Here is a 15,788-nt window from a genome sequence, read left to right as displayed (position 1 = left end):
TCCCCTTTTTTTTTATATATTAGTTCTCCCAGATGTTTTCTTGATTGAACTCTCTGTGCTCACCTGTGATAATGCATTTGTTAGATATTTAACTTTGATTTCAGCTTTCTACTTACCTCTGCTTGGTTTTGGTTTGTTTCACTTTTGGAAGATGCTTTCTCCTCTCCACCACAAGGGGCCTCTCCTGTGCCTGAGAGTTCTCTCACTGCTGACCTCTTATCCGGTGAGTGCTTTTGCCAAGGCCAAGCCTTCTGAGATGTCTGCTGGGGGTTATGTGTGTGCAGAGGCGGATACGAAAACACGCAGGTTCGTCTTGAGTTCTTTTAAACTCAGAATTTGCCTGAAAGAAATAAATCTCATTTTGGCTCATCACCAACTGATGAGGTTACTGATTTCAGATCTAAGGCTGGTGAAAAGACACAGCTTTTATTCCCCCCCCCCCCCCCTTCTTAAAATCTCTGAGTTTCAGGAGTCAAATGTTATTTTCTTCTGGAAAGTATGTATTTTTAAATCCATTTGCTTCTTCTCAACTGTTAAAATGGTCTGCAGTCTTACTGCCTGCTGTTAAACATGAAATCCCGAGAAGCCATCTGTCAAGGCTCGTGGTTTTATTTTCCCCTGGGTGACATGCCCTTTTCCCTGTTGTGTGCTTCACCGCAGTGGATGCATTTGCAGCACCGTCTCCTGCAACCACTGCCTCTCCAGCAAAGGTGGACTCTTCGGGCGTGATAGACCTTTTTGGGGGTGCGTATCTCTCCACGTGAAGAGTCTTTCCCCCCCCCTCAGAATAGTTTTTAGATCTTCCGCTTCATTATATCCCATCAATTTTTTCTTTTGACTACGTGAAGTTATTTCCATCTCTCAGCTGTGTAAGCTTACGTTTTTAAGACCTTTTCCATTTCTTTGCCATCATCATCTTCATTCTCATCAGCTCACCATAATTTCCAATGCATGGCCTAATGAAACCGATCGTTTCTTCATTTGAAGTCTTTGTGTTTTTAACTTTTTGTTCCTCCTAATGTAGAATCAGCTGGTTGGAATTTCCTTCTACTGTTCTTCATTAGTGATCCTGATCTATTGGCTAAATCAACATTTCTAAGTTCTTAAAAAAAAAAAAAAAAGCAATGTAAATATTAACTAGATAATTTGGAACTGAAAACAAATAAACCAGTCCAAACTGAAAACATAAGCTGGAGAGCCATACATTATTCTGTAGGGTTTATTTATGTTGAGCTTAATGTTTTAAATCCTGCCAGAGAACCAGAAGATGTTTCACTGATTTAAATGTATTCTTCCGTTACTTTGTGTATTATCTGAAGGCAGGGAGATGCACTGAATTAACTCTTAAGCTACTGAGTTGGATGATGGATTTAAAATCTTATTTTAGCATTAAATTTCAGGGAAAAGTACAGATTTGAAGTGATTTCTTCATGAATGTCCACAAATGTGTGTGCCACAGGCTAAAATGCCATTTTTAGTAAGTTAAACCACACCGAGTACCTTCCCCACTGAATGCCGAAGCATCATGGTATGAGCCATGAGGGGTACAATGGTGTCACGGTCTCTGACATTCAGGAGCTCAAAACTTGTGGCAAACAAACACTGAACTGTGGTATAAAGGTACAAGTTGGGCTGCTGCTGCTGCTCAAATTAAGTTTGTTCTTTTTTTTTTTTTTTTTTTTTTTTTTTTTTTTGCTAAGTTTAATGGAGTTCTAAATGGGAAAGTTCTATTGTATTACCTCTGGGTAAAATTTTTAAAACCTTGATCCTATTTTAAGAGATGACAGGATTCAGTCCAGAGGTTTTTTTTCTTTAAATGGAAAAGAAGAATTGTCTTACTCTTACAAAGAGGTATTAATCTGAAATATTCTCGGACTCTTTTTTGAGAGAATAAACTCAGAGCGTGGTCAGAACATAATTCAGTTGACTCAGTCATTTCATATATCTGAAGGTGACAGGTTCACCACACAAAGTGTCATGTCTATGCATTTCTCTGATAAACACTTAATTTACTTACTGTACTTACTGTTTACACTCTTTTACTTTTTTGCTGCACAATGGATAATGGGTAGATGCATTTGGAAGTAGTGCTTCTGAACCCCAACCTGCACCTCAGGCTGCTTCTAGTTCATCAGCATCGGCAGACCTACTAGCTGGTAATTAATTCATTAAAATAAAATGGTATTTTGTGGAAGTTAAGTTTTGATATATTTTTATAAGTTACAGATATGTAAACTTCAACATGCATGTATTCCTTCCCTTTTGAGACATAAAACTGAAAAACAAGACATTGTATAATAGAAGGTTATTTCCCAAGATTGTATAAATACCAATAGTAAAATCACAGTTGTATACAAGTCACCCCTGTGGCTCCTTGGATGCTCTTAAATGCCTTACTTTCTTTAATGTTAATTTTATTTTTGAGAGATAGACAAACACAGAGTGTGAGTGGGGGAGGGGCAGAGAGAGGGAGACAAAATCCGAAGCAGGCTCCAGGTTCCGACCTGTCAGCATAGATAGAGCCTGAGGTGGGGCTCAAACTCACAGTGAGATCATGACCTGAGCTGAAGTCAGAGGCTCAACTGACTGAGCCACCCAGGCGCGCCAAATGCCTTACTTTCAGTCATCACATTTCTTTTTGTTTACAAAAGAGGTAATATGCTTATGTAGCAAATTTTATCTTGTATTGCCTGTGCCCATTTTTTTTTTTTTTTAAGAAATTTGTGCGGAAAGATACCGTTATGTTTGTCAACTGATTCTGTAACTCCAGGATAAAGTGTTACAGATTTCCACCAGGGTTGAAACTGTTGCTACCTATGCCACTTTTTTTAACTAGCTGTTTGTTTGTTTGTTTGTTTGTTTGTTTGTTTTTTAATCTGAAAACTTCTGGAGAGCTCTCAGTTCAACAGGGCCATAGTGTGGCGTAGACTGACACAAGATGTCTAGGGTTATTGCTTATTGCCAGGATGGGAAAGATGGAATAGCAGGGAAGATTTCAAAGACTCAAAGACAGTAAAAGCTAACTGTCAGCCTTCCTTGGAGGCAGGGAAAAGTATGCTTCATGTTAGCCAGACCTAGAAATTGCTATTTTTACAGGCAAAGCATTTGCCATTTGCAAGACCACAATAGTAAGTTTGAGGCTCAGGTTATCAGTCAAACTCAAAAGACACTGCTGGTTTACCTCATTCTGACTTCACTTAGAAGGTTACATAACACAAAGTGCAGCGGTAGCATCATAGAGGCCTCAGACACTCAGATCCAGCTTCCAATGTTCCTCCTCAGTCACCACAAGGAATGCATTTTGGTCATATGGTTGGCAAGGGATTGATGTGTGTGTGGGTCACATCAGCACAAGGACGTTGCCACGTTCAGAGTCTCTCAGCTTAAATTCCCTGCTAGTCATGTTGCACCTGAAACAGTGACTAGGTCTTATTTTTTCATGTAATGAACAATCCTGTACAGGTGTAGCAGGCATAGAACATTCATTCTTGGGTTAGTAATGAGTAATGACTTCATTAAAGGACCCTCATCACCTTTTAGAATTGTAGGAAGTTTGATATGAAGTCAAGTCATTTTTCGGTAATTTTTTTTTAATGTTTGTTTATTTATTTTGAGACAGAGAGAGAAAAAGCAGGGGAGGGGCAGAGGGAGAATCCCCAGCAGGCTCCACACTGTCAGCATAGAGCCCAACATGAGGGTCCATCCCACGACGGTGAGATCATGGAGGTCAGATCTTTTCTCAAGAGGCCCAAAAGGATAATCACAGCCTAGCTGTGACGCTTTCCTTCCATCAGTCTTTCAGACTGGTTATTTAACAAACTTTCCCAGGGGCCGTAGCAGTTCTTTTGTGTCTTTCGCACCCTCTCCAGACTACCCTGGTTAAATATGACACTCTTGTTTGCTGAATCCACTTCATATTAGTGACCACCAGCTGGTATTTTGTGAATGGTGAAGAACCAGGGTTCCACCGTAATGTTGCTGTGCACTTTTGGAACCTGCAGATATGGTAAGAGGCAGTGCACTTAACACACACCACAGCTGGTTACCTGGGGAAAAAATACTGGCTCACCTGGGTTTCCTCCTGGCCTGGGTGTTCTTCATAGCAGCTTCAAATGGGTCACAGAAGCTTTTAAGCTCTTACAAAACCAATAACCTTAATTCGGGTTTTCAAAGTTAAGCAATAGGTTTTATTTTAATAGGCCACAGAAATAGCATAGTTTTCAATGGTTATTTGGGGGAAATGACCTTGTCAATTTTAAAAGGAGATTACTGGAGCACCTGGGTGGCTCAGTCAGCTGGGCATCCAACTTCAGCTCAGCCCATGATCTTGCAGTTTGTGGGTTCAAGCCCTACATCGGGCTCTGTGCTGATAGCTCAGAGCCTTCAGCCTACTTCAGATTCTGTGTCTGCCTCTCTCTCCCCCTCCCCCACTCACACTCTGTCTCTCTCTTAAAAATAAACATAAAAATACTGTTAATAAATAAAAGGAGATTACTGATTATAAGCCTTTTGCTTTGCAGTTATAATTAAGGTTTGCAGTTATAATTAAAGTTATGGCATATGAAATCAAATGTTCTGGCTTTTTGCAGAATTCTCAGAAATCTTTAAAAGACAATGTTCCCTTCCAGTTCCAAGTTAGAAGTCAGTGGCAGAGCCAAGAGATGTGATCCTGGGGGTGAGATAGGGTCTAAAACACACGTGGAACAAGCAGGAATAGTTTTGTCACCCACTGCCAAGTGCAGCGTCGGGTACCTGAGCCTGCACAGCTTCGTATACAAGGAGGTCCAGCAAGGAAGTACACACAAAGTACAAGTTAGAACTCACCAGAAGCAAGCTTGAATTGCTCGATTGTGTCATCCATCCTGAGATCTTAGTAAAATGAGATAGAAAGGGAGAAAATTGGTGATGAAAGTGACAGTGTCATTTACATAGGTTTTATTGATTGTACACTTCCCATTTTTTCCAGTGCATCATCTTGTGACCTCTTCAGTGATGGGAAATGTATTTTGTGCACATTTTTCCCTTTCTCTATTTTTTTATTTAAATAAATGAATTTTTAGTGTAAGTAGGTATAAATGGGTTTTAATGTCTAGCTTGTTCTACAAACAATTCTTATAATTTAATCTGTACATATCTGAGTCTGATTTACTTGGCCTGAAGGCAACTATTCATTTACCTTATATCCTAATATAAGAGATTTTTAAATTCTAATTTCTCTAGATCTTAAGTATTTGCACTGGTTTTTCATACTTCTGTTTTGCTTATTTAGAAACATTTCTCATATTTGTTCAGGTAACACAGCAAGAATCCATGTTCTCATTGAAGAATATCATGGAATATTAATATAATTTTGTACTATGAACTAGAAGCAAATATCCTAGCCAAAAAAACCTGCTAAAGTACACATTATAAAATCCCAGTTACATTTATACATTAAATCCAGCTGACAGCAGCTATTTCAGAGTTTTCAGACTGCCCAGACATTTCTGTTGAATGAACATCAATGGTAGAACAAATATTTGGGGTACTATGTTATGATAAGTTGCAACGAGGCTTAACATGTGTGTTATACTTGTGTGTGTGTGTGTGTGTGTGTGTGTATAGGGAGAGAGCAGCCAACTCCACTATAAAGAGGAAGCTTTTTTTTTCCCCTAAAGATAAATGAGCCCAATCATAGATAACAAGGAAATCCACAAATATCATGTTCAAAGTAAGAATTTGAACCAAAAACAAAAACAGAAAAAAGCAGGAGGGAAAGTTGTATTTCATGAGTCTCTAGAATCTTGAATACTGGCTTTTGTTAATAAGACTGTTTTGTAAGAGAATAAAAAAGAAAAATAATACACAGACCCAGTAATGGAAGGTGTAGACTCTTTAAAAGTAACGTTGGTTTTTGAACAGGGCTCTTGCTCCCCAGATTTTTTTGAGGCAATAAATTTACATATAAGTCACAGGGTAAATGTAATAAATATGTAGTATAATTAAATGTTAAAATGATCTTTAGAATTTTTAAACCAAAAATTAAGAATCATCTCAAATTGGGGGGGAAAGCTTTGTCAAAAATTGATATGTAATTTAAAACTAGAAAAAAAAATTGGGGCACCTGGGTGGCTCAGTCGGTTAAGCGGCCGACTTCGGCTCAGGTCATGATCTCACGGTCCGTGGGTTCGAGCCCCGCGTCGGGCTCTGTGCTGAAAGCTCAGAGCCTGGAGCCTGTTTCAGATTCTGTGTCTCCCTCTCTCTGACCCTCCCCTGTTCATGCTCTGTCTCTCTCTGTCTCAAAAATATATAAATGTTAAAAAACAAAATTTTTTTTAAATAAAAATTAAAAAAAACTAGAAAAAAAAAGATCAAATGGACAGTCTTTTAAAGTGGGCATATCTCTCATAAAAACTGGCTATTTTTTATTCTAATTTACTCTTCTAGAACTGTCAAATAATACCAACTCCAGAACTGAACTATGCATGAAATATCATCTTAGTCATCTTCTGCCCCTTGAGTAAAAATTTCAAGTTCTGTTTGGTGTACCCAGAATGGTGAAACTAGACAATATTCTAGAAGAGACAACTGTTTTGGCCAAAGAGGACATACTTAAAGAATAATTCTTTCCAAATCATTGAGATTACTGATAAGATATAGATATTATCCGGGGCGCCTGGGTGGCTCAGTCGGTTAAGCGTCCGACTTCAGCTCAGGTCACGATCTCACGTTCCGTGAGTTCGAGCCCCGCGTCCGGCTCTGGGCTGATGGCTCAGAGCCTGGAGCCTGCTTCCGATTCTGTCTCCCTCTCTCTCTGCCCCTCCCCTGTTCATGCTCTGTCTCTCTCTGTCTCAAAATAAATAAACGTTTAAAAAAAAATTAAAAAAAAAAAAGATATAGATATTATCCATAGCTCAGGTGGAATCTGACTAGAAACTTGAAAGTTAAGTTTCTATCAAACAAATGGAAATATTATTTCATACAGTGAGTAATAAAGCTCTCAAACGCCTCTTCAGATATACCAAATGAAAATATAGATGTTTAAAATATATAGATTTCTGGATGACAGATGTAAAAGTGGATGATTAAGAGAGATTTTACCTAACTTCTGAGGTTGACAGCAAGCAAGAAAACCATTTTCTTCCATTATAGTCACAGCTCTGGGGTGACTGCCCATAAATTTGTACTAGTGTAGGAATGGGCCACATCCTATGTTTAATTCTAAAGGCAGGAAATCATACAGGCCAGTCTTTGAGGCCATTTGTAGTTTTTGTATTCTCTGTTAACCACATGACATAGATGACTTTTAGCAGAGCCACAGAGGTCTTTAAATTGATTTTTAAAATATAAAAATGTTCAATGTGGAGTTAATAACTAATAATAGCCACTAAATGAGAAGGTCTACAGAGAACCAACTCTTTCATACTCTGTGGGGGTGGGAGACAGTCTGAAATGTGTCAGACAAAAGACTCTCAGGCTGTTAATCCTACAAATACTATCTCAGATTGATCTTAGTAAATAGAATGTGTCAATAACTGACTATATTACAGAGTAATTGAGATGGCATCATCTTTAACATAAAAGAAGACTACCAGTAGTTTTAATTTTTTACTCTCCTGACCCAACTGATCTATTATATTGACTGTGGCTATCAATTTTGATATATCTGTTAATAGAACTTCCTTAAGTGTATAGGCTGTTCCCCTTAGAAAGATAGATTCATAAGACTAAGTATCTGTGACAAAAGGCAGTGTGTCTGTAGATGGTTGAGCACTTGAAGATAGTTGGTGATTCATTATAGTGTAGGACAGTCCAAATATGCCTGCAGGATGTCTGGAAGCCTATTGATTATTAGCTTAAATTCCATAGAATATCTTTCTTAATGTAACTTAGAACCATATAGAAAGAAATATTAGTGGCGTGAGTTTTCTTACCTCTATTCCAGGGCTCTAAAAGTTTTCACTTAACAGGAGGAGTTCCCCTCATTAATATCTATAATTCATTTAAAGTATAACAATAGATTTTTTTCTTTAAGATAATCAGTTGGCTATTTTATAGCACTTTATAGCTTTTCAATTAGTTTAGGTTTATGAGGGCACATACTGAGCATAATGCACAGAACTGAGCATAATGGGAAAAAGTCATCTTTCTAGATCTCTGTCAACTTCGTAAGCCACAGGAAGAGTACAACTCTGATGTTACTCCTGGCTGTGGAAATGAAGCGTGTAGTATTGTGGTGAAGAACCCAAGCTCTGGAAGATTCCTATGTGGAATCCTCTCTCTTACTTGCCATCATTTGGCCTTGGGCAGATTATTTAACCTCTCTGGCCTCAGTATTTTCATCTGCGAAACTTCATAGAGTTGGGGTGAGGATGAAATGAGCTAATGTATGTTTTGGGTTGAACAATATAATCCTGCTGTTTTTGTAGGACCAAAATGGTCAAATATTGACCATTCATATGGTTTGTATGGTTCAACCTGTAAAAATTCTTAGGGGCGCCTGGGTGGCTCAGTCGGTTAAGCGTCCGACTTCGGCTCAGGTCATGATCTTGCGGTTTGTGAGTTCGAGCCCTGTGTTGAGCTCTGTGCTGACAGCTCAGAGCCTGGAGCCTGCTTCAGATTCTCTGTCTCCCTCTTTCTCTGCCCCTCTTTCGCTCATGCTCTGTCTCTCTCTCCTTCAAAAATAAATAAACATTTAAAAACTTAAATAATAATAAAAGTAAAAATCTTTAGAACTTGGTGAGCCCCGTGACAGTGTTAGCTTTACCCTTTCTTAAAGGTTTAAGCTTTCTCGAAGAAGGGGCTAATTTTTTTTCATTATTTATTCACCTATGGATGTGATCTGCTTATGTTATGAAACTCAGTAGCACTAAGCACATGAGCCCTGTGTTGTAAATGCATGTTTTTCCCTTTCTACTACTGAATATTGGGTGGATATGTTAACTTCCCTTTGCATCACTTCTAGTGATAGACAGGATTGAATCAGATGATCCAAGGCTTTCTCCAACACTAATATGCTATGATTCTACAATAAGTTTTCTCTTCTTGGCCAAGTTTTAAGAAACTGAGATTCAAGAACAATTCTCTCCGCATTCACCTATATCAAAGAGAACCACACCAAAGAAAAATTGCCTAAATTAATCACAGCCATTTTCCAACTTGAGGTGTGGTATGTTTCAAGACACTCAGCATTAACACAGCCGTCAATCTCCTTAAAACCAAACGATCCTATCCACAAAAATAATTACTTCTCACCCATCCTTGCTTCATAGTATTCTTAAAGATCTAGAGAATGTCTTTTCTTCAATGCTTATGTTACTAAAATCCTAAAGGTCACCTCAGGTAGCCACTGTGAACTTTAAAGACCATCCTCTATTAGGTAACAATTTTCTGAGTTGCATTGTTTTCATACATCTATAAGGAAAGCCTAAACTTGTGTCATTATCAATATCCAGGAACAACATGACTTGAACATTATTGTCTGCTTTAGAAAATAGTAATCAGAGAATTTCAGTGAAAGTCATTTTCAGTATTATAAACTGGTTTTACAGAATGTAAGCTTAAGGATTTTTTAAAGCATTTGTTATGTTTTTGCAAGAAGTTTCTGAAAAAGAAAAGATGCGGCTAGATTAGAAGGGAATATTTACACCCAAACTAAATATAGAAAAGACTTCTGGAAGTAATAAAATTCTTTAATAATAGAGCATCCTCTATTAAGAAATTGCTGCCTTCTCCGGTTGTATGTTTCATAAAGAAGCAATACAGAGAGAGCTTTCCTTCTGCTTCTATCTGTTGAGAGAAATTATTTGCTTCCAGCCTTCAAAAGATAAGTAATTTGAATTTTGGTTGCTTTACAGTGGCCTCTGATTTTTTCCCACCTTTTGTATTCAAAAGTGTTCTTATTCAGTAAACATTAATCCAGTGTTTTAGGCATTGTGCTGATTAGTGAAAAACAGGAGGAGACACAGTTCCTGATACCAAAAAGCCATCCCCAGAGTGGGGTTTGGGGGTGGAAATAAAGACATATGATGGGAATAGGATGAAGATATGTATCAGATGCAGAGGGCACAGAGGCAGAGCATGTAACTAACTCACTTGGACTTGGGGTGGGAGGAGTGGGCATAGCTGTGCCTGATAGTAGTGGGTGACAGTATCAGTCCAAGAGGCCTTCCTGGAGCAGGCATCTGAGTCACCATGATGGTGTTATGGATGCAATCTAGTTTGCAGGGAAGGGGTAGGGAACAGAGACAAAAGAGCTTGATTACTATGCAAAGGAATCTGCGTTAGATGAATCTGAAAGTTATGGAGAGCCATTGAAGGACACTATTTAGAGAAGTAACTTTGTCAGCATTTTCCACTCAGAAAGATCACTCTAGCTGCACTGCAGAGACTAGATTGGAGGAGGTCCAGACTAGAGGCAGGAAGCCCCTCTGGGTGGCTATTGATGAATCCTGAGAGCTGAGTGAGGGAAGCCCACACTTAGCAGTAGCAGCAATGGGATAAGAACATGTATGAAAGATGTTAAGAAGGATTTGGTGGCAGAGTGCATGAATATTTTTATGATTTGTATTTTATTATTATACTTAGCCATTGTGTACAACTGAGCATTTTCTAGCTCCCTGATACTGTGATTTGAAGAATCAAAATTTTAATGTATTGAAATTATCTCCATTTGAACTCTATTGGGACCTTCTTAGCTCTGTGTAGCTCCATTGTAATGATAGATTTGGTTGCCCCAGGTTCTCTCAGCCAGGGTTGAGATATATTCTTATGTGCTATTTCATTTCTAATTAAATTAGATCTCATTAATACATGACAAAACCAGCAGTTTCCAGAGGGGAGATTGGGAGTGGGGGGTGCCGTGGGGGGAAGATAGGTGAAGTAGCTGATGGGGATTGAAGAGAATACTTATCATGATGACCACTGAGTAATGTATAGAATTGTTGATTCACAATATTATATACCTGAAACACTAGTAAAACACTGAATGTTAAACTTGAATTTTAGAAAATCAGTAAAAATCATTTAAAAATACATGACAGATATCAAGATATGTGAAAAAACTTTTAAAAAACTAACTTCCAGGTTTCATTGGCTTCTCATCTACCTGCATTCGATTCCTTCTCAGTCTTCTGTAACTCTTCCTGACTCTGTTTTTCTTGCCTTTACCTACGTTTAGTTGTTTCTGCTTATATTTTTCTGGAACTGTTTTCTTCCCCCCAGGATTTGGGGGTTCTTTTATGGCCCCTTCTCCATCACCGGTGACTCCAGCTCAGAATAACCTGCTGCAGCCCAATTTCGAAGCAGCTTTTGGAACAACGCCTTCAACTTCTAGCAGCAGCTCCTTTGATCCATCAGGTGAGGCAGTGACTTTCAAACGTTCTTTGCGTTTGTTCTGATTATAAAATATACCACCTAAGGTTAGTGTGATATCAGAAAACTCATAAGCAAATACTGAGTGGCGACCTGGTTTTAAAACTTTAATAAATCTTTTATTCTGTGTTTTAAGTAAATATTTCAGTACATTTTAGAAGATTTAAGGATAACCTGTAATCCTTTTCTGTGTTTCTGTTTTAAATTTTTAGCAGAGATCTAACGGCACACACACCATCTGTTTGCATGAGCTTACGTGCACATGGTTTAGAGACAGTTAAGGGAAAACAAACATTTTATGCAGTATCTGAATGTGTGGACACTCCCAACTGCTATTGCTTACACCCTCTGAAGCTTGCATGGCCCTCGGTTTTATGAAGTTGAGACACAAATAGTATTCTTTGCCTGCCTTTAATCTTTCATCCTGCTGTCATTTTGTTTGTATTCTCTTCCATTCTACTCTTCCCATGCTGGGTCCTTACTACAAATTTTCAATTGGTGAGTTTTTGGCAATTAAATGTGCTTCAGAAACACCCTAAATATATCCCCTGCCTGACAATTTGGTTGCTTCTATTGCCAGTGCCTAGTTGAATGCTGTCCCTTTCCAATTTAGAATTACCGTACGGTAGTGTTTGTGGTAAATATTCAAAGTTCTTTAACAAAAACTACCCACAAAAATTTTGACGCGGGTAAGATATTAGCAACAATTTATGTAGATCTTTTGAGTCTGCATTTTGAATGGTCTTTCTGTATTCGAGGAATGAAACAAGTGGTAACTGGTTACATAGTGATTAGGAAACATCAATAATAGAATGATTTCTAATGTTTAAAATAGTTTTTCCCTTAAACATTCCTTGAAAGTTAGAACCTAAATTGATTACTATAATGAGGAGGGGGAGGGTCACAATTTTTTACTTCTAAAATATGGTCGACTGTTTGTCATATACTCATTACTAGGTACTAACCATTAGATCAGGTTTTATTCCACCACTAACTTCGTAAGAAACTAGGAGATCTAGCCTTATTTCTCATTTAGAATTGTTTTAAAGATAAGCATTATAGGAAAACAAAATAAGCATTGTAGGATCTGAGAGTACATTATCTAGGCTTTGCTGTAAATTACTACCATTTTCAATAAAAAAGTATTTTAGTGATCGTTTTTAATAAGAGTACCACTTATTGAGTGCCTATATAGAGCAAGCATTATAATAAAGACATGACATATATTATCAAATTTGATCTTGACAACAGGACCATGTGGTAGTAGTAATCTTCCCATTAGTTTTCAGAGGAGAAAACTATAGCTCAGACAGTGATTTTCTCAAATTCACACAGTTAGTGAGGCATGCAACTAAACTGAGCCTAATTCCAATCCCAAAATCTGTGCTCTTTCCTGTACATTACACAGATTTTTTTCCATCTTCATTTATGTTTACTAGTATTTCTGTACTTTATGGGTAGACATATGTAGACATGTTCTTCTACGTGTTACAGTCATAAAAAGTGTGAATTACATGCCTTCTTTTGTAAGATTGTACATTCACTTGTTTTATAGTTTTTCAAAAGACAATTTCCCTTTAAGTTTGCATATGGCCTTATTTTTTCAATTATTCTGACTCTGGTCTATTTGATTTTTAGTGTTTGATGGACTAGGTGATCTACTGATGCCAACCATGGCACCAGCCGGGCAGCCTGCACCCATCTCAATGGTACCCCCCAGTCCAGCCATGGCAGCAAGCAAAGCCCTTGGGAGTGACCTTGATTCATCTCTTGCCAGCTTAGTAGGCAGTGAGTAATGCAGTTGTTTGTTGTTGGGTTTTTTCACTGTATCATATGTGAATTTTTGTTCTCTATCCTTTCATATATATTTGTTTCTGGATTCACTTACGGGTGAGTGTATCAAGGAGCGGACAGAAATTCTTAATGTTCTACCCAGTACAGTTCCTTGAAGGATAGACAATTGTTGTGCCATTGTTTCACAAGCAGCACCCATGCCGTTTTTAATATAAATTACTAAAGGGATAGAGAGCATACGCAAGCGTCAAACCAAGTACATTATGTATACTAAGTACTTAATTTTTCATTTCACTTGGAAATAAGAACACAGAGTAACTTAAATACTGAAATAATGACAATTGACCATCCATGTGAATTTTGGTTACTCATTCAACAAATATTTACTGACTACCAAGCACTCTTCCAGGCTCTAAGGCTAAATCAGTGAACAAAACAGGTATAAATTTCTGTTCTTACGGTGCTCAGGAAGGGGAGAGACAAACAGTTTGAAATAAGTAATTTCTGTAGTACATGAGGTCATAAGCATTCTGGGGAAGAAACAGACCGGGCGAAGAGGAGTTGGGAACACTGCAGAGGGGAGTTGGGTTCCCTGAGAAGGTATATTTTGAGCAAAGATCTGAAGGTAAAGGAATGAACCACATGGATCTGAGGGAGAATATTTGCAGGCAGAGAAGATAGCCAGTGCAAAGGCATTGGGGCAGAAAACTGCCTGTCATATTTGAGGAATAATAAGGAGACCAGAGGCTAGAGATGGGTAAAGAGAGTGTCCTAGGAGATGAGGGCAGCTAGTGTAAAGACTTGCCTTTCCTTTTAACCCTGAATTTGATTCTTTATTAAGGTGAATGGGTTCACACTGCCGATACCTTTCACTTTTCTCAAGGCTTTGGCAGATCCTTGATACAGACTTTTTTTTTTCCTATGCATTATCCAATGGACATATTTTTCCCATTCATTGTCCCTGGTGTGGGCACCCATGAAAATGCTTCGAGGACACCCATGGAGAGATTATTTGAGTATTTGTTCCTACACTAAAATTTCAACTCACTTAAGGACAGTTGGCAGTCGTAACTGCTTTCACTGGCACTGCAATATATGATCCAGATTCTCCTTCAAAAATAAGGATTTATACCTCCAGCCCCTGAGAGCACAGTTTTGATTGCAAAGGGTAGCAAGAAAGAATATTTTTGAGTGATTAAATTGCTGTGTCCTGTTTATAGTAGTGATTACATGAATTCATGTATTTATCAAAATGTATAGAAATATAACAACCTCCCCAAAAAAACACTGATTTTCATTTTAAGTAAAAGTGAAGTATTTTTTAATAAAATATCTTCCAAAACTGAAAAAAAAAAAAAAAGATCTACATACCCCCTATCAGTATTCCAGTTTCCTTGTTTATAGAGCTTGATGAGTTGAACCTAAAATTCATACGGAAATGCAAGGAAGCCAGAATAGCCAAACATTCTAAGTAAAGAAGAATAACCTTGGAAGACTCACATTTAGTGATTTTAAAACTTACTACAAAGCTATAGTAATTAAGAGAAGTGGTATTGCCTAGGGATGGGCATATACCTCAGTGGAATAGAATAACAGTCTAGAAATAAGCATACATCTGTGGTCAGTTGGTTATCACCAAAGTTGCCAATACAGTTCAATGGGAAAAGAATTATCTTTCCAACAAATGGTGTCAGGATAGCTGGACATCCACGTGCAGAAGGATGGAGTTAGATATCTTGCTTACTGCAAAATAATTAATTCACAGTGGATCATAGAACTGTATGGGTCATAAGTGCCAAAACTATAAAACTCTTAGAAAAAATGTGTTAGTAAACAAATCTTCATGACCTTGGATTGGATAATGTTCTTAGATATGACACCAAAAGCACAAGCAACGATAGATCAAAATAGATAAATAGAACTACGTTAAAATTAAAAACTTTTGTGCTACAAATGACACTATCAAGAAAGTAAAAAAAAATAACCCACAGAATGGGAGAAGGTATTTGTAAAACATATATCTGCTAAGGAACTTATACCCAGAATAAATAAAGAACTCTTACAACTCAATAATGAAAATACAAATAACGCAATTTTATTTTTTTTAAGTTTATTTATTTTGAGAGAGAGAGAAACTGAGTGGGTAGGGGCAGAGAGAGGGGGTGGGGAGAGAATCCCAAGCAGGCTTTGCAGGGTTAGCACAGAGCCCTATGTGATGTCGGGCTCAAACTCATGAACCGTGAGATCACGACCTGAGCCAAAATCAAGAGTCGGATGCTCAACCGACTGAGCCACCCAAGTGCCCCCAAATAACCCAATTTTAAAATGGCCAAATGATTTGAATAGGTCTTTCTCCACAGAAGATACATGTATGGTCAATATGCACATGAAAAGATGCTCCACACCAGTCATCTGGGAAATGCGTATCTAAACCACATGAGATATCACTTCTCACCCATTAGGATGGCCATAATTAAAAAAAATAAATAAATAAACAAAAACAAAAGAAAAAAACAGTGCTGATGCGAATGTGGAGACATTGAAACTCTAGCATTGCTGGTGAAAATGCAACTGTGGAAAGCAGTTTGGCAGTTTCTCCAAACCTGAAACAGTTACCCTTACAGAGCATACCATATAACTAG

The 15,788-nt window shown here is 37.9% G+C and overlaps 1 protein-coding gene across 14 annotated transcripts in view; it reads left to right on the top strand.

Annotated features, from left to right (window-relative positions):
* SNAP91 (synaptosome associated protein 91) overlaps window positions 1-15,788 on the top strand; it is a 149,027-nt gene that overhangs the window by 109,949 nt on the left and 23,290 nt on the right. For 6 of the 14 annotated variants that reach the window (XM_045498914.1, XM_045498920.1, XM_045498923.1 and 3 more), the window contains 5 exons: window positions 152-223; window positions 661-744; window positions 2,073-2,156; window positions 11,203-11,337; window positions 12,991-13,140. In XM_045498914.1, coding sequence (XP_045354870.1) covers window positions 152-223; window positions 661-744; window positions 2,073-2,156; window positions 11,203-11,337; window positions 12,991-13,140 — 525 coding nt within the window. The remainder of the gene's footprint in view (window positions 1-151; window positions 224-660; window positions 745-2,072; window positions 2,157-11,202; window positions 11,338-12,990; window positions 13,141-15,788) is intronic. The other 8 variants (XM_045498916.1, XM_045498915.1, XM_045498924.1 and 5 more) reach the window with 4 other exon arrangements.

This window comes from Leopardus geoffroyi, chromosome B2 (genome assembly GCF_018350155.1).
Source record: "Leopardus geoffroyi isolate Oge1 chromosome B2, O.geoffroyi_Oge1_pat1.0, whole genome shotgun sequence".
Classification (NCBI taxonomy): Eukaryota; Metazoa; Chordata; class Mammalia; order Carnivora; family Felidae; genus Leopardus; species Leopardus geoffroyi.
Note: the sequence above shows the minus strand (reverse complement) of the source record. Positions and strands in the feature narration are given on the sequence as shown.